The 24,148-nt window shown below is 38.5% G+C and overlaps 1 protein-coding gene across 4 annotated transcripts; it reads left to right on the forward strand.

The window, feature by feature from the left end:
- The first annotated feature begins 1,432 nt into the window (after nucleotides 1-1,432).
- Nucleotides 1,433-22,800, forward strand: PBK (PDZ binding kinase). 4 transcript variants are annotated; one of them, XM_089327213.1, is made up of 10 exons: nucleotides 1,433-1,821; nucleotides 2,056-2,156; nucleotides 2,507-2,617; nucleotides 3,782-3,884; nucleotides 5,707-5,800; nucleotides 10,399-10,541; nucleotides 11,057-11,226; nucleotides 13,867-13,996; nucleotides 21,293-21,469; nucleotides 21,913-22,800. In XM_089327213.1, exons 4-10 carry the CDS (start codon nucleotides 3,830-3,832, stop codon nucleotides 22,110-22,112), a joined length of 969 nt encoding a protein of 322 aa, XP_089183339.1. In that variant the 5' UTR covers nucleotides 1,433-1,821; nucleotides 2,056-2,156; nucleotides 2,507-2,617; nucleotides 3,782-3,829; the 3' UTR covers nucleotides 22,113-22,800. The 4 variants fall into 4 exon arrangements, with proteins under 4 accessions (XP_089183339.1, XP_008247471.1, XP_017193376.1 ...); XM_017337887.4 differs by lacking the exon at nucleotides 2,056-2,156 and having other exon boundaries at nucleotides 1,435-1,821; XM_008249249.5 differs by lacking the exons at nucleotides 2,056-2,156; nucleotides 2,507-2,617 and having other exon boundaries at nucleotides 1,434-1,821.
- The last annotated feature ends 1,348 nt before the right edge of the window (nucleotides 22,801-24,148 follow it).

A 24,148-nucleotide genomic window follows, 5' to 3' on the forward strand; every position in this document is an offset into this window, starting at 1 on the left:
GAAACAGGGAAGGTCAAATGAGATGCTGTGCTGCTCTTAGTGGAAGAGGGTGGCCAAAAATGGGAGAAAGCCTCAGAAACAAACGTGTGTGAGTGTGTGTGTGTGATGAAGAGATTCTGAGCACATTTGTTAAATAGGAAGTCTCAACATGGGTTCATATCTTGGCTCTACCAATGATTAACTCTGTATCTTCAGGCAAATAATTCCTCTGAGGCTCAGTTTCCTCATCTGAAAAATGGAGTTTAAGGTCACAGTAACCTATATCATACAGTTGTTATAAGCATTGAGTTAATCATGTAAAACACTTGAAACGATGCCCCAAAATAATGCATACTAAACAAGCGTTTGCTATCACTGTTGTTGTTGTCAAGAAAAAGGATCACTCTAGGGGTTGACTTGGGGAAGGACAGGAGTGAACTCCAGAACGTGGTGGACTGACTCATCACCTTAGGGAGGAGGAAGTGACCTTATCTCCTGGAGCAGGGGAGAGGGACGGAGAAGGGTTACAGATGCACGTGGATTTGGCTTGAAAGGGTGGAAGTTTGACCAAGGATCTAATGACCGTTATTATTTTGCATAGCTGAGTTAGTTGGGAGAGGGAACATGCTGCCTTTCACTTTCCAAATACTACATACTTCTTGATGGGTATCCTTGCTGTCTCTTCTTCCCATTTCGGATCTCCAACAGCTGTTTCACATAAAACAGAACAATCAATAAATTCTTCTCATTTAACTGGCAGACTATTATAAACTCAGACTTCTCATTTAAAAAAACTTGTGCTTCATGATTGTACATGAAGATACATGCAAGGTACTCATTTATTTATAGCCTGTGGATAAACAAACAATCCTACCTGTCTACTAGGTCCAGGTGGAGTTCTGATTTTCCCCTCACTGTTGAAGGAATCACCCTCTTTAGAGTGTTTAACAGATTGTTCTTCTCTCAGGGAAGTACCAAAGTCGCTTTTGTATTATGTATGTCTCTCTCTCTCTCTCTCTCTCTCTCTCTCTCTCTCTGTGTGTGTGTGTGTGTTCTTTGCTTAGGATCCTTCCTCATCCTTCATCCTCCATAGACTCTAAGCACCTCCCAAGCAGGCGAAATTCTGTGACTTAATTACTTGCAATTTTGTAGTGACTACCATACGGCATTCTGCACAACAGGCATTCAGTGCATACCTGACAGGTAGTAGCTTCTCTATGAATATTTGTTCAATAAATGTGTGAATGTCGAATTGTATGCAGTAATTACTGGAGTTAGCAAAATATCCAAATATTTATTTTTCTTCTCAGCCAAACACGGTTGTTATTCTAAGGTCAAGTGAACAAGTAATCAAATTTACATAATAACATTACACATTCTGAGCCCAGATCTAAGTGTTTGCAATTCGGAAAGAGCTTCAGCTTTCAAATCGGGCGCCTGTACCCTTTTTAACCAGGATTTGTTCTAATGAAGGGCTGACAGTGGCTGTAAAAGTCGGTTTGTTCCTGCGTTTCTCTTCATTTGCCGCGATAGCGCCCCTATTGGCCGCAGGTGGGAACTATAAGAAGACAGGAAAGGCGAAAGGAAGAGAAACGGCGAATTGAGTGTGTTCTGTCCTTCGCGCCACCCCGTAGTTCGCGGCTGACGCAGGTGCGGCGCGCGGCCTTTTGAAAGGCAGGAGCGTTCAAATCACAACGGCTGTCTGCGAGTGCGCAGGGGGCTGCCCGTGCTGCGGGGGTAGCGGCGGCGTCTTGCGGAGGGCTACTGGGGCCAGGTTGCGGGACAGCCTTGGCCTGGACGTTTCCTCTCCTCGCCCGTTTTCTACGTGGGAGTGCGAGTCTGGTAAGCGGGTTCTCTGCGGGCGCAGGCGCTCTGCGGTGGCTTTGGCGACAGCGCAGGACCTTAAGTGGCAGACAGCGTTGGGAATAGGGCGTTATCTCGGGAATTTTGGCTAGAGTGCGACCCGAGGGCGCGTCTATCGCGCGATAGCACTGGGGTTCCCTAAATCCCCGAATCTCTGGAGCAGCAGCGGGTTTGCTCGCTTGAACCCGTCCGTTAACGTTGCTCTGGTTTCAGGTGAGGCGATAGGGCGTCAGGTGCAGCTTGCGCTCTGTTAGCTCCTGGATCGTGGCAGAAACAGTCTGCGTCTGTGAACACCCAGGAACCTTATGCGGGTGGTAAGGGGGAAAGAACTTCAGCAATAATCTGACCCAAACTTTGACATTCGACATTCTGCTTCTGTTTGGCTTCTCTCTTATGTTTCTTTAGCAATTAATGCCTGTGGAGTGTATATACCATAGGAGTATATACGGAATCTACTGAAGGCTTCGGGCTAGTGGCCAAAACCCGCCAGGCTAACACCTACACCCAGCTGATTGTTCAGTCACGGAAAACGTTGCCTTTAGACAACTGCGAAATGGATGGGGAATGGCATACTTAGGGGCAATATCTTGAGTGGGAGGTGGGCCTGAGTCCTGGCGTACCCTGGAGTATAATGGGATGCTAAGAGACTTTTGTTTAAACCTAGTTGTAATCGGAGGGAGAGTTAAAACAGAAAGCCACATTGATTTTGAACATCAGATCTTCCTTGGGCTGACAGGGAAAAGGCAGTGAGACTTCCACACGCCTTACCTCGCAGGTGGGTTTGTTGTTGTTGGTTTTTTTTTTTTTTTTTTCATCCTACTTTTGCCGACCCCTCCTCAGGCTCGGTTTTTTTTTTTTTTCTCTTCCCCACTTAGTTGCCGGGATGTCTTAAAACTACCTCTTTAATAACTACATTTACTCGCTATCTAGATGATCTTACCCAGTCTCTCAGCTGTTAACACTGTGTGCTGATATTCCACCCATTTATGTCTTTAGCTTAGACTTCAGACCTATATCCAGCTGACCATTAGACATTAGTAAGGAGCCAAACTTGAGCTGCTCATCACAATTAACAGCACTCCTATTTTTGCAGTTCAAAAAAACTTGGAAAAATTATTGCTTTTTAAAAAGATGTATTTATTTAAAATAAATTTGTTTAAAAGGCAGAGTGATAGAAAAGGAAGGGGAGAGAGTAGGATATTGCATCCCCTGGTTCATTCCCCAAATGGCTGCAAAAGCTGGGCCTGGGCCTGGCTTGGTTCCCATATGGGACACAGGTTTACAGGCAGCAGCATAGCTCTCTGCACCACAGTGCCAGCCCAGGCATTCTTGATTTTTCTCTCATTTGTAGCTACAGTTGAAACATTAAGAAATTAGGATATTTTCTAGACAGTTACGGAAAATTATGGAACTTGCATAAATTGGAGCATACGTGGTCTTTTGCGTCTGGTTTCTTTCACTTGGCATAGGATTTTCAAGGTGCATTCGTGTTGTGTTAGCGTTTCATTCCTTTGAATGGTAGTCCTTTGAACAGATGCACCACATTTGGTTGAACCGTTCATCATCTGATGGATCTTTCTGTTTCCTTTTTGAATTATTAATATTGCACCTTGCATAGACAGTTTCCTTAAAGAATCTAAGAGTCCTGTTCACAACTTCTGGAAAATGTTAGAGGCAGAGATACTGTTTACCTTTTGCTATAAGTGAGTTGTTTTTTGTAACCAAGCACATACATAGATTATAATTAAAACAAGCAAAACCCTCAGTCACTAGTGGGTAATTTTCCTCTGGATTTCAGTTTTCTTATTGTAAATAAAATTGGAATAAATATTTGTTGGTCTTTTTCAGTTCTCAGATTTTATGTTTATGTAATAAATGCATCATAACATTTGAGAATTTTTTTCTTCATGAATAAGAGTTGTATTCTTTATAATTGCAGTGTAACTTTCAGCTTACTTTCATCATTGGAGCTAGAGTGGTTGTTAGAATGGAAGGAGTCAATACTTTTAAGACACCAAGCAAATTATCTGAAAAAAAATCGGGTAAGATAGCAGATATAAGACTTTTCTTCATTGTTACTGTTGTTAGAACTGTCTTTGTATTATTATAGCTTGATCCTTTAATATGTACCATGCACAGTTTAGCATAAGTCCCCTTTTTTAATGTAAGTCTTAAACTTTAGCCTATAAAATAAGTCTTAAGTGTGAACTAATTTTAATCAACATTCTAATAGAGTATTAGATATAACGTTATGCTTAGATTTTCCTTTACATCATTTAACATATTTTTAACATTTGTATCTTAAGGTTCTTCTCTGCTAATCCTATCTCTGTCACTCTGTTATGTTTTTATTGGTTTTATTCTGGTATGGGTCATACCAGTGGTGCATTTTGTTTTTCCTGTTAATAATATTTTAATTATGGATAAAGTTAAATTACCTGCACGTTAGCCTGTTCCTTTTGAGACTTGGTTTTAAGCTTTGTTAGAAACTTTTTTCCTGAGCTAAAATTGAGCTGTGCTAAGTTGTGACCGTTTATACCCTGGGTTTTATAGGGAAAGCACACTCTGGCTGATAATGCCATGAACTGTTCCTAGACCCAAGTGTTCTGTAGTAATTGTTTATCCTGTTGTTTTCCTTTAGCACTTTCCCAACTTTGGGGAGTCTACCCATTAGCCAAATATTTGAAGCAAGACCTTTTTAGAACATTGGAGCTCTGACATACATGCTGTCCCCCGGCCCCTCCCTTTTTAGTTCTTTGTTCCATATATGTGGGTCACCTAGGCCTCCTCTGACCTTTGATCTCGCCGCCTCAATCTGAGACGACTGCTGGGCTGTTTCCTCTCTGCTGTAGCCTAGAAATTGCCTTTAATAGTATGTTAGGGCAATGATTGGGCTCTCATTTTTTACTTTGCTCTCAGGGATCACAGCCCTGCCTTGTCAAGTATTTGAAAACCATTGTATTTTTCAAGTTTCCTAGTTTATCGTGAGATGGCAGTTGCAGGTGCAGTTACTTATTCACAAGCAGAAACAGAACTCTTCTCTGTCATTTTTTTTTTTTTTTTTTTTTTTTGCCAGGCAGAGTTAGAGGCAGAGAGTTATAGACTGTGAGAGAGACAGACAGAAAGGTCTTCTTTGCGTTGGTTCACTCCCCTAATGGCCGCCACAGCCAGCGCTGCGCCGATCTGAAGCCAGGAGCCGGGTGCTTCCTCCCAGTCTCCCATGCAGGTGCAGGGACCCAAGTACTTGGGCCATCCTCCGCTGCCCTCCCAGGCCACAGCAGAGAGCTGGACTGGAAGAGGAGCAACCGGGACTAGTACCCAGCCGGGACTAGAACCCCGGGGTGCTGGTGCCGCAGGTGGAGGATTAGCCTAGTGAGCCAAGGGGCTGGCCCCTCTGTCATCTTTTTAATGAATACAATGCTGTATCATATATACTATAATTACATGTCTGTAGCCACAAAAGCAAATCCCAGTGTATATATGTGTGATCTCTTTGGACACATGTTGTATAGCACTTTCTGAAGAGGCCACATAGATTAGAGTTTGTGGGCCACATTCTTCTGTATCTTTATTTTTTAACCACTCCTTAAAAATGTGAAAATTCTTCTTAGCTTATAACTTATACAAGACAGGTCATTTTACCAACTTCTGCTTCAGCAGTGTTAGTGTGAGAGAGAGCTCCAAAAGTAGACTTGGTCAAAGGGTATCCACTTCAAATTAGTATTGATAACTGTCACATTATTTGCCCTGGAAGACTATGCCAATTAATACTCATAGCTATAGTATATTGATAGCATTAGTATGCTTTTGTAGAGGTCTTTTCAAATACTAATTTTAATTTTTATTTCTCTTTCTGATGTTTAGCCTTATGTTCAACTCCATGCATTAATATTCCTGCCTCTCCATTTATGCAGAAGCTTGGTTTTGGTACTGGGGTCAATGTTTACCTCATGAAAAGGTGGGTAGAAGATTTCTTATTACTGTTTTAATGTGAAACCATAGTTTCACTGTACTTGAAGACAAAAAAAAAAAAAGACTGAAAATTTCAGTATTTAGATATGGAGATGTTACTGATCCTACTGACTGCTATATTCCAGTTCCTACAATCTTCTCTAACTTTGCCATAGCTCTGCTTTACATTCTTCCCTCTTAATTCTTCCTAATGGATTATTAAAAGGGAAGTAGTTTTCCTTATACTTTCTTTGGCTTCTGTAAGAAGAAGTGCCAGAAGAAAGGGTTCCTTTGTGTTAATAGCATGAGGTTCTCTGGGGCCAGCATCATGGTGTAGTAGGCTAAGCAGCTGCCTGTGACACCAACATCCTCTATGGGCCCTGATTTGAATCCCGGTTGCTGTTTCTTATCCAGCTCCCTGCTAAGGCATCTAGGAAAGCAGCTGAGGATGGTCCAAGACCTTGGGCTCCTTTACACTAATGGGAGACACATAAGAAACTCCTGGCTTTGATATGGCCCAGCCCCAGCTGTTGCCTTTCAAATAAATCTTAAAAACAATACAAGATTCTCAGTAAGAAAACCTCAGAGGTTGAGTGTTGTATGTTAACGACTGATAGCTCTTTGCTCTCGAAAGCTGCCTTCTCAAGATAATTCATTCAAAAGGAAGTCAAAGGTTTTTCTTTACTATGGCATCACTAGTAAGATGGGAAAATACACGATTATAAGTAGGAACATAGTGTTAGAAGAGATATAATTGAGCAAGAATCATCCTGTGGCTGGTGTTGCACAGTGGGTTAAGTGGCCTCCTGTGATGTTGACATACCATATCAGAGTGCCAGTTTGAGTCCCAGCTGCTCTGCTTCTGATCCAGTTTCCTGCTAATGTGCCTGGGAAAGCAGTGGAAGATGGCCCAAGTACTTGGGCCCCTGCCACTGGAGTTCTGGCTCCTGGCTTTGGCCTGACTCAGCCCCATTTGGGAAGTGAACCAGTGGATGGAATATCTCATCTTCTCACTGCCTCTCCTTCCCTGCTGCTGTGCCTTTCAAATAAAATCTTTAAAAAAACAAACAAACACGTTTATTTACTTGAAAGAGTTACAGAGAGAGGGAGAGACACAGAGAAATACATCCACACTGGTTCACTTCCCAGGTGGCCACAATGGCTGAGGTTGGGCCAGGCCTAAGCCAGGAGATTCCTCCAGGTCTCCCATATGGGTAACAGAGGCCCAAGAACTTAGCCCATGTTCTGCTGATTTTTCTCAGGCTGTTAGAGAGCTGGATTGAAGGTGAAGTGGCCAGGATGTGAATCGGTCCCCATGTAGAATGCCAGCATTACAGGCTGTAGCTTTACCTGCTGTGCCACAATGCCCGCCCCAATAAAATAAATCTTTAAAAAATTAAAAGAATGAGTCTTGATAGCTAATAATATATGAGTTAGATAACACTTTTTTTGAAAAATTACTTATTTTGTACATAGTTTCATGTTTATTAAGTGGCAAACAACTAAACCAGTATGTAGTCCTTTATGCATTCTTGGAATCAATCTAGTGCAACCCTGCATATTGTAGCTTCACTTAGGTTCCTATTGTTTCCAGATAGAAATGTTTTCTGTAATGAAATGAGAATAGTCTGTCAATTATATACAAGTAGGTATTCCTGAAACATTTTTGTAGTTTAAACAAAGGGTGCTTCATGTGTTTGCATGCCATTTCTAACTTGTTTTATAAACACTTGGAGATTTTGTTTAACTCCTATATTATTTTGAAAGAACAATTCTTACTACTTTCCATACCCCCACTTTAAAAAATATTTTTAAAATGTGAAGTGTGAGGCTGGTGCTGTGGGGCAGTAGGTTAATTCTCCACCTGCGGTGCTGGCATCCCATATGGGCGCCAGTTCTAGTCCTGGCTGCTGCTCTTCCAATCCAGCTCTCTGCTGTGGCCTGGAAAAGCAGTGGAAGATGGCCCAAGTCCTTGGGACCCTGCACCCACTTGGGAGACTGGGAAGAAGCTCCAGGCTCCCTGCTTCAGATGGGCGTAGTTCCAGCCATTGGGGCCATTTGGGGAGTGAACCAATGGACCTTTCTCTCTGTCTCTCTCACTCTCTGTAACTCTACCTCTCAAATATTAAAAAGTGAAGTGTGTTTTTAAATGTAGTATTGTATGTGGTATAGGAAAAAAGATTCATGTAGCTGATCTGGAAAAATAGCAGTCCCTGCCCGACTCTACCGTGCCTCGTATAGCCCTTTCAACCTGGGATTTGCCATGTGGATAACACAGATTCCCTTTGCTTTGCTGCAGAATTTGTCACTCTATTTTTCTGCATCTTGGGCCTTATTACTGTTTTTTATCCCATTTTAGTTAAGGATATCTGGTAGCTCCCCTTGAAAAGGTATACAGGAGAAAGATTTTTGAGAAACTGTATTTCTATACAGGTTTTGATTTTCTCCAAATGCTTGAATGGCCCTTGCTTTTCAGGGTGAGAATTCTTGCTTAAAAATAATTTTCCTCTAGAATTTTGAGAATATCCGTCACTGACATTGTTTTTAATTTATGGTATTGCTGTTGAAAGTTTTTAAGCCTTTCTGACTGCTGTTTATTTTTATGTAATAATCTGTTTTATGTTATATGTCCCTCCCACTGCTGTACTTTCTCAGCCATGGCATTGTCTGTGTATACAAAGGCTGTTGATTTTTTTGTGAATGATATATATGAATTAAGAATATTAGAATCCTCTGAATACATGCTTTTTGAATAAACAAAAATGGTTCTACAACTTTAGAGGTACACCCATGAGGGAATATAAAGCTAAGTGGATCTTTGGTTCAATCTGTTTTATGTTTTCATGGATAAACTTTGTGTTTTGAACTTTTGAGGTTTCTTTTCTTTTTTCTTTTTTTTTTTTTTTTTAAAGATTGTATTTATTTATTTGAGAGGTGTGAGAGGTGGAATTACAGACAGAGGGAGAGAAAGAAAGGTCTTCCACCTGCTGGTTCATTCCCCAAATGGCCACAACGGCTGGAGCTGTGTTGATCCAAAGCCAGGAGCTTCCTCCGGGTCTCCCATATGGGTGCAGGGGCCCAAGCAACTGGGACACTCCTACAGTTTTCCCAGGCCATAGCAGAGAGCTGGATCTGAAGAAGAGCAGCCAGGACTGGAATCGGTGCCTACCTGGGAGGATTAACCTGCACCACAGTGCCGGCCGCTTTTGTGCCCTGATACTATATAGTTATTTTGTGATTTGCTTTACTCATAATTGAATGCCTACTTTGTCAGATTAACCTTTCCCTGACTTTGTTTTTACCTGTTTATTTAGGCCTTAAAACGTTTACAACTTAAATGTTCTTAAAATGGCTCAATCTTCTAGAGAAAATAGAAAGTTCACATTTCTCTTTTTTTTTTTTTTTATGAGAGTACTTCAAAAATGTTTGAAAGCATACATATATATTATCTCCTTAAGCACTTGTTTTTGAGCACGCAGTGAAAGGTGTTAGGTGAACTGGTCAGTGTACAAGTGACTATAAGAGGACTTCAAAAAGTTAATGGAGGGGCTGGCACTGTGGCGCAGCAGGTTAAAGCCCCGGCCTGGAGCGCTGGTATCCCATATGGGCACCAGTTCAAGTCCTGGCTGCTCTACTTCCGATCCAGCTCTCTGCTATGGCCTAGGAAAGCAGTGAAAGATGACCCAATCCTTGGGCCCCTGCACCCACATGGGAGACCCAGAAGAAGCTCCTGGCCCCTGGCTTCGGATCAGCTCAGCTCTGGCTGTTGCAGTCATTTGGGGTGTGAATCGGAGGATGTAAGACCTCTCTCTGTGGCTCTACCTCTCTGTAACTCTGTCTTTCAAATAAATAAATAAATCTTTTAATGGAAAAGTGGAATTTATTATGGTGCAAAAAATTTTGAAATCCATGTATAATTTTCATAATATACATTTTATATAAACTCTTGGAAGTATCTTCATATTTGCTGGTGAAAAACAGTTTGCTATTCTTTGGATGACTACAACTACAAGGGTTCAGAAAGTTTGTGGAAAGTATGTATAATGAAAAAACTATATTTTGCTGCAGAATAAGTATCTTTTAATTCCATGTTTCAGAGTGTTTTGAAGTCTCCTCATATGGGCTGAATGTCTTTGAGTGTTTTTTAAGTTAAATTTCTTAGTGATTATTGTTTTAGTGTCCTTTAATCTCTGGTACATAAAGTGAAATGTTTGATAAGTGGTTGTCTGATGTTTGAATAGAAAAATTAGAGAACAGTACATTCCATCCTTAAACTTCTGATTTTTTCTTTTTATCCTCTCCCATACTTCTCCCAATATGTCCTACTCATCTCCCAATTGAAATGGAAGTATAGCAGAGGTGTTGAGTCTAAATTATTTTAAATATTTTTTAAAATAACATTACTTATAGAAGGTATATGAAAGTAGAACTGATTGAAAATGTTTACATCAATCTAAGAAATATGTATTAAGCCAAGACTCTAGTCTGGAGAAAAATAATTATCTAGTTCTTTCAAAATTTGGAAGCTCTTGTTAATCATTTGAAAATATTTTATTTTAAAACTTTTTTCTATACTTTTAAAATTTGTGTGTATATATTTTTTAGATCTCCAAGAGGTTTGTCGCATTCTCCATGGGCTGTGAAAAAGATTAATTCCATATGTGATGATCATTATCGAAATATATATCAAAAGAGACTAACTGATGAAGCTAAGATTTTGAAAAGTCTTCATCATCCAAATATTATAGGTAAGTTTAAATCTTAGTAGCAGTGTCTGATAATATTCTGTTTGATAACAATTAATACACTTTAATTGGCTTCATTGATAAAAATGACGAAGGGCTTGGATATTATTAGGAATCAAATTTAAATGGTCCAAAATAAAAATTGCATATCAAATTTTTAGATAATACAAACTTTAGGGAAATATACTGATCATGGTGTTGTATTATAGAGATTTTAGGAATATAAAATGACTTTCATGTAGGTAATTTACTTCATTTTATATTGTTAATACAAATAGGGCTAGTGAAACCACTGTATTTAGAGGAGCATAGAATAGTGAAAATATTTTAATTTGGGATACATGGAAGGCATTCATATTAAATATTTTAGATCTACAGAATTAGTTTTGCAAACAGCTACTTCATTATATATTTGTCCATGTTGGTCCAAAACCATGTTTTTAATCACATTATTGTAAAAAACATAAATACTGTTGTTTTTCCCTGTTCTAGTAAAGAAATGTCATATTTTCTGTAAGGTTATCGTGCTTTTACTGAAGCCAGTGATGGTAGTCTATGTCTTGCTATGGAGTATGGAGGTGAAAAGTCTCTAAATGACTTAATAGAAGAACGAAATAAAGACAGCCGAGCTCCTTTTCCAGCAGCTATAATTTTAAAAGTTGCTTTGAACATGGCAAGAGGGTTAAAGGTAACTATGACATTATATTTTAAGCGATTTTGTGGAATATGAAGAAATTAAACATTTTGTATACTTCACTACAAGGTGAGAGGTTTTTTTTTTTTTCCTCTCCCAAAGAGAGGAAGTTTCCATAAGTTAAAGGCCTTATACAGTCCCCCATGTTGTGGAATGTACTGTTTCTTTCTTTTGGTCCTCAATTAGCCCTAAATAACCTAAATCAGGTAGTTTGGCTATAGAAATCATTTACTAGATTTAGGTAAATGGATTAATTTATTAATACAAATAGCCCAACTTCCTATTAATGAAAGCAAATCTCTTAATGACTACTTTGTGGGATGTTAATTTTGGAAATCATGAGTATTTAGTTGCAGTGAAAAAAGCTCTTTCAGTGTTATGCAAAGGAATTAGACTTTATAGATGCAATGTAAAGAATACAAAAAACTACATACTAAATAAACAGAAGTAATGACAGTGACAGAAAACTGTTGGATGACACAAAACAGATCATATATGAGATACTGATGTCAAATTGCATGTTGGGAACTCAAATAAGGAGCAGACATTTGGCCTAAAGATTAAGACACACATGTTCCCTGTCATGGTGCTTGGGTTTGATAGCCAACTGTGCTTCTGACTCCAGCTTACTGCTAAATGCAGACCCTGGGAGAGATGGTGGAGGTGGCTTAAGTGATTGTTGCCACCCACATGGTAGACCAAGATTTTTTAAAATTTATTTGACAGGTAGAGATATATATATATAGAGAGAGAGACAGAAAGGTCTTCCTTCCGATGGTTCACCCCCCAAATGGCCGCTACGGCCGGCGCTGCGCTGATCCAAAGCCAGGAGCCAGGTGCTTCTTCCTGGTTTCCCATGCTGGTGCAGGGGCCCAAGCACTTGGGCCATCCTCCACTGCCCTCCTGGGCCACAGCAGAGAGCTGGATTGGAAGAGGAGCAGCCGGAACTAGAACCTGGCACCCATATGGGATGCTGGCGCCACAGGCAGAGGATTAACCAAGTGAACCACGGCGCCGGCCCCTAGATTGAATTCTTGACTCCTGGCTTTGGCCTCGCCCAAGGCCATTCTGTGGACATTTGGGAAGTGATCCAGCAGATGGGAACTCTCTTCTTTCTCTTCTGCCTCTCAATTTTTAAAAAAACCATTAAAAAGTTCAACAATAAAATTGATTTATGGCCGGCGCCGCAGCTCACTAGGCTAATCCTCCGCCTTGCGGCACCAGCACATCAGGTTCTAGTCCCGGTCGGGGCGCCGGATTCTGTCCCGGTTGCCCCTCTTCCAGGCCAGCTCTCTGCTATGGCCAGGGAGTGCAGTGGAGGATGGCCCGAGTGCCTGGGCCCTGCACCCCATGGGAGACCAGGAGAAGCACCTGGCTCCTGCCTTCAGATCAGCGCGGTGCGCCGGCCGCAGCGCGCCAGCCGCGGCGGCCATTGGAGGCAAAAGGAAGACCTTTCTCTCTTCTCTCTCTCTGTCCACTCTGTCAAAAAAAAAAAATTAATTCATAAATCAGATTGGAAAAAATCACTGTATCTAAACATTTTAATATATATTAACTAAATAACTTGAATTATTTAATGATTTAAAATGTATACATAATTATGTTAATAAGTTACACTGTAAATATATAGAGTCCTATTCACTATGAGATGGGCAACATTTAATTTAACCACAGTAAATATTCCTGTAAAGAGTAAATATGTATCAAGAGTTGTCTCTGCATCATTTTCCAAGCCCAGGTCATAAAGATGTGCTCAAATACTGAAGAATAAACAAATAACCATTTTGTGGGACTTTTTAAATGTGAATAAATATCATTACTTGCCAATTCCAAGAAACTGTTTAAAATATTGCCTTACATTACATATATTCGTCCTCTTCTGCTTTTCAATAATTTGTGGCCCTAAGTCATCTGTTGTCTTGCATCATCTTAATTTCTTTAAGGGAAGTTTGTTTCATTGTGAAAATTACAAAATTTTTTCTAAAATTTAGCCTCAAGTAAAATTTGTAGTGTATTTTGAAATCAGCAGTGGCATCTTCTGATACAAAAATGTTTGGGATGGGCTTGAAAATATAAAGTTAACGTACCTACAACAGGTTATCTATCTCTTAAAGAATCTTTTCAGGGTGGCCTTTTGGCACAGTGGTTAAGATGCTGCTTGGGATAGCTGCAATCCAGACTGGAATGCCTGAGTTTGTGTGCCAGCTCTACTTCCAATTCCAGCTTCCTGCTAATGTGCATGATGGGAGGCAGAGGTGTAATGGCCCAAGGACTTGTGTTCCTGCATGCCATGTTTGAAACCTAGATTAAGTTATATAGGCTGTTGGCTTCAACCCAGCCTAGCCCTGACTACTGCAGGCGTTTGGGGAATGAAATAGTAAATGGGAGATCTCTTTCTGTCTCTGTTCCTTCGCCTTTCAAATAAAAAATGTCTTTCAGATTTCTGATCCATATGGGAGATGAAGCTAATATGGGATGTTTCCTTCTCTGGCTTCAAATAATTTGAAATGATGGGCAAATGTTTAGGAAAGAAGTTTAGGAAAGGTATTCAAGTTGTTAGCTTTATTTGAAAGATACTTTTTTCCCCCCAGTTTGTATTTCTATTCAGAGTGCTAAATGCTTTACTATTTTCAGTATCTGCACCAAGAAAAAAAACTGCTTCATGGAGACATAAAGTCTTCAAATGTTGTAATTAAAGGTGATTTTGAAACAATTAAAATCTGTGATGTGGGTGTGTCTCTACCATTGGATGAAAATATGACTGGTGAGTAGTATTTAACATTTTTACATTTCTTTAAAAATTATTTATATACTTATTTAAAATTATACTTATTATACTTATTACTTATTTTAATTATTTATATACTTATTTACTTGTTTATCATTTATATTTACATAAAAATTATTTATATACTTATTTAAAGAGTTACAGGGAGGCAGAAAGAGAGAGTGAGCAAGAGTGAGTGAGCAATATCTTCCGTCCACTAGTTCACTCCCCAGATGGCTGCAATGGCCAAGGCTGAGCCAGGCCAAAGCCACGAAACAGGACCATCTTACAGGTCTCCCATATGGGTGCAGTGGCCTAAGTACTTGAGCCATCTTCCACTGCTTTCCCAGGTGCATTAGAGAGCTGGATCAGAAGTGGAGCAGCCAGGACTTGAACCAGTGCCCATATGGGATGCCAGTGCTGCAGGCTGCAGCTTTCCTTGCTATGTCACAACAGCAGCCCCTAAAATTTTTACATTTTTAAAAACATGATCTACATGATTCAGAAATCAAAAATGTTTAATAAAATATCTCCCTCCTTTTCTCTCTTGCTTTCTACTTGGCCTCCAATCTCCTCCTTTACCACCTGCACAGTATAAATTACTTGCTGCTTATTATTCTATGTTGTAACTGAATATTAACTTTGGGAATGATTTCTAGCCTGGATTTCTAAGTTGTAAAACATATGGGAATGGAAAATAAAATTTTAATAAAGTCTTATGAAGGAATTCATTTAGCATAAGTAAAAGCAAGAAAAACTGGTAGAAGAAAACTGGAGTGGAATTAGCAAAGACAGACGCTAATAAAGGTAAATCTGCTTTTTTGCCTCTTGTCCTATCTCCATTCATTATTCTCTCTTATTGTAAATACTGACCATTTTCCTTTTGTATATGTTCTTGATGAGAACCAAGAGCCAGCCTCAAAGGAAAGCCTCTGGTTTCAACCCATTATTTAGTATATTACACTTAAGTTTGTTTTCTTGTATGAATGTTAAAGAGACTCTTAATATGGTTTAGAATATATGGAAACTTTCTAGCTGTAGTAGAAGTTTACAAGTTGAATTGAAGACAAAAATCCATGTCTGTAATCATTAATAAAAATAGAACTATCATGAACTCTTATGCTAAATAACTATAAAATGTTGGAACTAGGAAATAGAGAAATTGTCAAGCACAATAAAAATGAAATTTCTTTAGTAAAAGTTTCTCAATCCTAAATAAATCAATAGGAAAAAGAAAAAGAAAAATTTGTAAAATATCAGAAAATTAGGAAATAGTTCTCAAAGTGCACAAGAATTTGTTATATGATAAAAATGACATTTTTGTATAGTGAAAAAAGAGATTGTTTAGTCAATTAATGTTATATGGACTTGTTAGAAAAAATAGAGCTCTGTCTTCACACTTTAATTCCCATAGATTGAAGATTGAGGAAAAAAAGTAGTAGAAAAAGTTGTAAGTACTTTTTAAAAAATTTATTAAGAAAACAGATTTTATGCATTCTATGGGTACTATTCCAAAAAACAATCACACTTCCTCACTCCACCCTAAGACACCTCTTCCTCTCTCTTCATCAGTTTATGCAAAGACATAATTTTAATCTACTCTATATTCACAGGCTTATTTTACCACTAATCATAATATTTAACAAGTAAAACACAGACCACAGTTTTACAGGAGTACAAACATAGGCTAAAGACTACAATCATATCTATACATTTTTTGGTATTCTGTTATTTACCACATATCAGAGAAAATGTATATTTGTCTTTTTGAGACTGGCTTATTTCACTAAGCCTAATGGTTTCCAATTGCATCCATTTTGTTGTGGAAGACAAGATTTCATTCTTTTTTATGGTTGAGTAGTATTCCATAGTATATATACCACAATTTTCTTTAGTCATGAGTTGATGGACATCTGGGTTGATTCCATATCTTAGCTATTGTGAATGGAGCTATAATACACATGGGGGTATAGATAACTCTTTCATATGCTGATTTCATTTCCTTTGGATAAATCATCAGGACTGGGATGGCTGGGTCATATGGTAGATCTGTTTTCAGATTTCTGAGGAATCTCCACACTGTCTTCCATAATTTACATCCCCACCAACAGTGGATTAGAGTATCTTTTCCCCACATCCTCATCAGTGTTTATTATTACTTTTTTTTTGAGTTTTGAATGATAGCCTTTCTCACTGGGGTGAGGTGATACCTCATTGTTGTTTTTACTTGCCTTTCCCTGATGCCTAGTGATCCTGAGCATCATTTTGTGTGTCTGTTGGTCATTTGTATTTCATCCTTTGAAAAGTGCCTGTTCACGTCCTTTGTCTATTTCTTAAACTGTTTTACTGTTGTTTCTTGAGCTCTTTGTACATCTGGATATTAATCCTTTATCAGTTGCATAATTTGCAAATACTCTCTCCTATTCTGTCAGTTACCTCTTCACTTTGTTTGCTCTTTCCAGTACAGAAGATTCTTAGCTTGATGTAATCCCATTTCTCTATTTTGCTTTAATTGCCTGTGCTTGAGATCCTTTCCAAGGATTCTTTGCCTATGCCAGTGTTTTGCAGAGTTTCCCCAATGTTTTCCTCTAGTTATTTGTTGGTATCAGGTCACCTTGACCCATTTTGAGTTGATTTTTGTATAAAGTGTAAAGGAAGGATTTTGTTTTGTACTTCTGCAAATGTAGATCAAATTTTCCAAGGAGCATTTGTTGAAGACTTGTCTCTCCAGGAATTGATTTCAGCCTGTTTATCAAACATTCATTGGTTGTTGATGCATGGATTAATTTTTAGGGTTTTATTCTATTCCATTGGTCTACCTGTCTATATTTGTGCCAGTACCAAGCTGTTTTGATTATAACTGCCCTATAGTATGTCCTGAAAATCTTGTATTGTGATGCCTGCAACTTTTTGTTGCATAAGATTGCTTTGTTATTCGAGTCTCTTGTGTTTCCATATGAATTTTAGCATTGTTTTTCTAGGTCTGAGAAGAATGTTGTTAGTATTTTGGGATTGCAATGAATCTGTAAATTGCTTTTGGTAGTATGGACATTTTCATGGTATTCTTCCAATCCGTGAACATGGAAGATTTTTTCCAATTTTTTTGCATCTTCTAATATTTCTTCTTTAAATGTTCTGTAATTTTCTTTGTAGAGATCTTTCATCTCCTTGGTTAAGTTTATTACAAGGTATTTAAACTTATTTGTAGCTATTGTGAATGAGACTAATCTTACAAGTTCTTCCTCAGCCACGGCATTGTCTATATAGAAAGGCTACTGATTTTTGTGTGTTGATTTTATATCCCCTAGTTTTACCAAACTCTTTTACGAGTTCCAGGAGTCTCTTAGTGGAGTCTTTCAGGATCCCTATATCTACAATCATGTCATCTGCAAACAGGAATAACTTGACTTCTCCCTTTCTACTTATATGCCTCTGATTTCTTTTTTGTACCTAATCACTTTGGCTAAAACTTCTAGGACTGTGTTGAATAGCACTGGTGAAAGTGAGCATCCTTGTCTGGTTCTGTATCTTAGTGGAAATGCTTCTAACTTGTCCCAGTTCACTAAGATGCTGGCTGTGGGTTTGTCATATATTGTCTTGATTGTGTTGAGGAATGTTCCTTCTATACCCAATTTGCTTAAGGTTTTCATCTTGAAAGGATGTTGTATTTTATCAAATGATTTCTGTGCATCTATTGAGATTATCATATGGTTTGTGTTCTACAGTTAATGTGATGTATATTTACTAGATTTGCATATGTTGAATCATTGCATACCAGGGATAAATCCCATTTAGTCCAAGTGAACTTTCTGATGTGTTGTTGATTTGATTAACTAGTACTTTGTTGAGTATTTTTGTGTCTGTGTCCATCAGGGATATTGGTCTATGGTTATCTTTCTCTGTTTTATCTTTTTCTGGTTTTTGAATTGGTGATGCTTGCCTCACAGAAGGAGTTTAGTAGGATTCTTTCCATTTCAGTTGTTTTGAATAGCTTAAGAAAAATTGGAATTCTTCAGCAGTGAAGCCAACTGGTCCTGGGGTTTTCTTTGTTGGGAGGGTTGTTAGTGATTCTATCTCCATCTTGGTTATTTGTCTATATAGATTTTCTATGTCTTCATGACTCAGATTTGGTAGATTTATATGTCCAGGAATCTGTCCATTTCTTCTAGATTTTCCAATTTATTGGCATATAACTGTAGTAATTTCTGATATGTTACATCTCTTTTTTTGATCTCAGATTTTGCTGATTTGGGTCTTCCTTTTTTTCTTTTTTTTTGGGGGGGGCAGTAGTCTATCAGTTTTGTTTATTTTTCAGAAAACCAGTTCTTAATTTATGATCTTTTAATCTTTTTTTGGTTTCAGTTTTGTTTGGTTATTAATTTGCTCTTACTAATTTTATGTTTGGCTTGTTTTTATAGGTAAGATGCACTGATAGCTCATTTATTTGGTACCTTTCCAGTTTCTTGATGTGGATACTGATTGCTATAAACTTCTCTCTTAACACCACTTTTGCTGTATCCATAGGTTTATGCTGTCATTTTTATTCATTTCCAGGGATTTTTATTTCTCTTTGATTTCTTCTATGACCCACTGTTCATTCAGAGATGTGCTGCTCAGTTTCCATGTGTTTCCAAATTTTCTTGCTTCATCCCATGTGGTCAGAAGAGATATACATTATGCTTTCAATTTTTTTGAATTTGCTGAGAACTGCTTGCACATAGTCTATCCTAGAGAAAGTTTCATGTATTGATGAAAACAATGTGAATTCAACTGTGGGATGAGATATTATGTAGATATCCAGTTCCATTTGGTCCATAGTGGTAGATTAGCCGTGTTGTTTCTTTGTTGATTTTCTGTCTAGTTGATCTGTCCATTGATGAAAGTGGGGTATTGAAGTCTCCCATTACTATTATATTAGAGTTTATGTTTCCTTTTAGATCCATTAGCATTTGTTTTAAATAGCCAGGTAGCCTGTCATTAGATTCATACATTTACAGTACTGACATCTTCCTGTTGAATTGATCCCTTAATCATTACATAGTGACCTTGTCTCTTTTAAGTTTTTGTGTTAAAGTCTATTTTGTCTGATTTTTAGGATGGTTACACCTGTTCATGTTTGCTTTCTGTTAGCATGGAATATCTTTTTCCATTCTTTCATTCTGTGTTTCTTTGTTGGTGAGGTATTTCTTGTAGGCAGCAAATCGTTGGGTCTTGCTTTTTAATCCATTCAGCCAGTCTGTATCTTTTAATTGGAGGATTTAAGCCATTTACACTCAAGGTTATTATTGATAAATAATTATTTGGTCCTACCATTTGTCCATAAATATTCCTGTGCTTTGCTTTGGATTTCCTTTGTACTTCTAGATTTTCTGTCCTTGCTCCAGGGATTTCAGCTCCTTTATCAAAAATAAGTTAGTTGTAGATGCTTGGATTGATTTCTGGCATTTCTATTCTGTCCCATAGGTCTATTCATCTGTTTTTGTATCAATACCAGGCTGTTCTGATTATAACTGCCTTGTAGTAGGTCTTGAAATCTGGTATTGTGATGCCTCTGGCTGATTTTGTTGTATAGGATTGCTTTAGCTCTTTGACGTCTACTGTGTTTCCATATGAATTTCAGCATAATTTTTTCTATATCTGAGAAAAATGTCCTTGGTATTTTGATTGGTATTGTATTGAATCTATAAATTGCTTTTGGAAGAATGGACATTTGGATGATATTGATTCTTCTAATCCATGAAATTAAAGATTTTTCCTTTTTTTTTGTATCTTCCAATATTTTTTATGTTTTGTAATTGTCGTCATAGAGATCTTTGACATCTTTGGTTAAATTTATTCAGTTTTTTTTTTTTTTTTTGTAGCTATTGTGAATGGGATTGATCTTAAAAGTTCTTTATAAGCCATGGAATTGTTTGTGTATACAAAGGCTGTTGATTTTTGTGTGTTGAATCCTGCTACTTTAAAAAAACTCTTCTATAAGAGTTCCAATAGTCTTAGTGGTGTCTTTTAGATCGCCTATATATGGAATCATGTTATCTGCAAATAGGGATAATTTGACTTCTTTCTTCCTAATTTGTATTCCATTTATCCCTTTGATTGCCTAATGGCTCTGGCTAAAACCTCCAGGACTATATTGAATAGCAGTGGTGATAGTGGGCATTCTTTTCTAGTACTGGATCTCAGTGGGAATGCTTCCAACTTTACCCATTCAATAGAACACTGGCTGTGGGTTTGTCATAAATTTGCTTGATTGTGTTGAGGAATGTTCCTTCTCTACCCAATTTGCATACAGTTTTCATCATGAAAGTGTTTTTATGTTATCAGATCCTTTCTCTGCATTGATTGAGATAACTGTATGGTTTTTGTTCTCCAGTTTGTTAATGTGATGAATCACACTGATTTATGAAATGCACATGTTTTATATTGCTACCACTTTTTTTTTTTAATTCATTTGACAGGTAGAGTTATAGACAGTGAGAGAGAGAAAGGTCTTCCTTCCATTGGTTCACTCCCCAAATGGCTGCTATGGCCAGCACTGCACCGATCCGAAGGCAGGAGCCAGGTGCCTCTTCCTGGTCTCCCATGTAGGTGCAGGGGCCCAAGCACTTGGGCCATCTTCCACTGCCCTCCTGGGCCACAGCAGAGAACTGGACTGGAAGAAGAGCAACTGGGACTAGAACCCGGCGCCCATGTGGGATGCCGGCACCACAGGCAGAGGATTAACCAAGTGAGCCACGGCACTGGCCCTGCTACCACTTTTGTTTTTTTTCCCAAAAATTTTTTTGACAGATAGTTAGAGAAAAAGGTCTTCCTTCTGTTGGTTCACCCCCCAAATGGCTGCTATGGCCGGCACTGTGCCGATCCGAAGCCAGGAGCCATGTGCTTCCTCCCAGTCTCCCATGCGGGTGCAGGGGCCAAGCACTTGGGCCATCCTCCACTGCCCTCCTGGGCCACAGCAGAGAGCTGGACTGAAGAAGAGCAATTGGGACTAGAACCCGGTGCCCATGTTATGCCGGCACCACAGGCGGAGGATTAACCAAGTGAGTCAAGACGCTGGCTCATGCTACCACTTTCTAAAAAAATTTTCTCACATTCTCCCAGCTGAGCGGCTTTTTGAGCATTTACCTGTTTGATAGGGAAAAAAATGAGGTTTAGCTTATTGTCATGTTTACTGGTCACACTGTGAACTACCTGTTCAAATCATTTGCCCATTTCTCTTTGAATTAGTTACCTTTCTTCTGTTTTGTAGTGCCTGCCCTTATGATCATTTTGCTTGTATTGTTCTTGTTTTAGTGACTGACCCTGAGGCCTGTTACATTGGTACTGAGCCATGGAAACCTAAAGAAGCTTTGGAGGAGGATGGCATTATCACCGACAAGGCAGACATATTTGCCTTTGGCCTTACTCTGTGGGAAATGATGACTTTATCTATTCCACACATTAATCTTTCAGATGATGATGATGATGAAGGTAGGAATATAATTTAACATAAATAGCAATCCCTTCATGCTAAAGATTAGCTTATACAATTAAATCTTTCCTTTCAAAGAGCAAGTTAATTTAGTGGTGTAGTTTCTAATTAATATTGGTAACAAATTTGGTATCATCTGGGTTTAATCTAGAGAAGATGTAAATTGATTGAAAACAGAGAGGTAACTTGTAAAAAATCTCAAGTTGGAACAAGTTATACTAAAAACTTCCCTTACCTGACAAGAAATTGAAAAGTTAACAGTTGATGATGCATAAATTCAAGACAATAGCTAGTCTACTCAATGACAGGACAGTGGAAGAGAGACTGCCTGTTGTGTAATGGAAAGCTTTCTGGATGATCTCTTATCTCTGGTAGGTGAGTGAATAAGCTTTTCTATGACTTAGTGACTTTTTGTTTCCATCTCCAACTCCTTTGTGAGCAGATAAAACTTTTGATGAAAGTGAATTTGATGAGGAAGCATACTATGCAGCTTTGGGAACCAGGCCACCTATTAATATGGAAGAACTGGATGAATCATACCAGAAAGTAATTGAACTCTTCTCTGTATGTACTAATGAAGATGCTAAAGATCGTCCTTCTGCTGCACACATTGTTGAAGCATTGGAATTAGATGTCCAGTGATCACCTCATATTCATGATGACCTTAGCATGGAATATGGCTTATGTATGTAAATATTTTGTTTACTTGGTATCTTTATATAGTTTCTTTGCTAATGTGTTGTTAGACTGAACATTTTACTATTTCTAATATTAGGGTATTTCTTATAAGCTCTTGGTTTCTTGTTTTTTTAAGTGAAGTTTAAACTAGCTACACAAGTACTTTGATATTCATAAATATTTAAAATGCTAGCTGTAAAATACTGTAAACTATGAATCTGAACTGAGTGACCATTTTATTAGTGATCTTAAATATTCTTTGAATAGAACTATTAAAAGTAGCACTTTTATACAATACAAAATGTCTACATATTTTTATATTTTAAAACACTGAAACATGAAACCTTTTACTGGACCTTCTTAGCTAATGTACTTTTTTCATTTAAGCAAATATACTTAGTAACTGGTCACTGGAACCTGAGAAGAGTTCAAAGAGTAACTCTTTGGGTATATCCACATCCTTTTGTTACAGCTTGTCTTACTGTCTTGGATCTCCCCAGATCTTTGGTTTTTGCTTTAATTTATTGTCTATTTTCTGTACTGAGATTCCTGTTAGATTTTTTACTTACTGCTCTGTATCCTAAGCATTTCACAGCTCTTGTGTAACACTTAAAGGGATTATCTAGAATAAAGGACCTTTTTGGCAACAGAAGGTATCTTGACATTATTTTATATTCCAATTATTTGAGTGTGTCATTAAACTTCTGTGAATGTAAGTACATTTCTTTCCTTCTCCTTGTAAAGTGGTATTTAGATTAATAGTTTGTATCTGTGAAACACAGACCTATGGGAATTTTCAAAATTATTGGATTACAGTTTTGAATTGAAGTGGCATGCCCAGACTTGGCTATAAGTAGAATTTTTAAACTTACTGTGATGGGGTTCATAGAAAAGGAAGCATTGCATTCTGGAGCTTTAAAAAGTTGTTATTCACTGGAGTGTTCAGGCAGTAACTGCATAATCCCTAGCATACCTTCCTTCAAAATAGTAAAGTGACAAGGTAAACTGACTCTATTTACAGATAAGTCATCTTTAATTTTCAATCTGTACGGCAAATCGGAAACCTAGTGATAATAGATCCTAAGCTAACAATTAAACTTCTCCCAAGCAAAACAAATAATTCATGCTTCTATGACATGTGGACCATCCGTCTTCACTACTTTTCCACCATGTTCGCAGGAAGCGGGATGGAATGCCTGTGTCCCAGGCAGTGGCTTAACCTACTGTGCCACAAATCCAGGCCCAAGAAATGGTTTATCCTATTCTGATTTTTTTTTTTTTTTACAGATTTATTTATTTGAAAGGCAGAGAGATCTTTCATCCACTGGTTCATTCCCCAAATGGCTGCAACAGCCAGAAGCCTCTTCCGGCTCTCCCATGTGAGTGGCAGAAGCCACATTTTGGGCCATCCTCCTCCACCTTCTCAGGCCATTAGCAGGGAGTTAGATGCTAAGAGGAGCAGCTGGGACTTGAACCGGTGCCCATATGGGGTGCTGGCACTGCAGGCAGGGGTTTAACCCTCTATACCACAGCACTGGCTCCTACAACTTCTTTTAAGACTCAAATCTTACCTTTTTTGGCCATTCACTTTTATTCTCAAAAGAACAATGTAACAGGGTCTGTATTATAAATCAAAATAGGCCGGCGCCGCGGCTCACTAGGCTAATCCTCCGCCTGCGGCACCGGCACACCAGGTTCTAGTCCCGGTTGCCCCTCTTCCAGGCCAGCTCTCTGCTGTGGCCCGGGAAGGCAGTGGAGGATGGCCCAAGTGCTTGGGCCCTGCACCCCATGGGAGACCAGGAGAAGTACCTGGCTCCTGTCTTTCGATCAGCGCGGTGCGCCGGCTGCAGCGTGACGGCCGCGGCGGCCATTGGAGGGTGAACCAACGGCAAAAGGAAGACCTTTCTCTCTCTCTCACTGTCCACTCTGCCTGTCAAAAAAAAAAAATAAAAAAAAAATAAAAAAAATAAATAAATAAAAATAAATCAAAATAAGCATCT

The sequence above is a fragment of the Oryctolagus cuniculus genome, chromosome 2, assembly GCF_051225735.1.
Source record: "Oryctolagus cuniculus isolate XC-2025 breed Fujian yellow rabbit chromosome 2, ASM5122573v1, whole genome shotgun sequence".
Classification (NCBI taxonomy): domain Eukaryota; kingdom Metazoa; phylum Chordata; class Mammalia; order Lagomorpha; family Leporidae; genus Oryctolagus; species Oryctolagus cuniculus.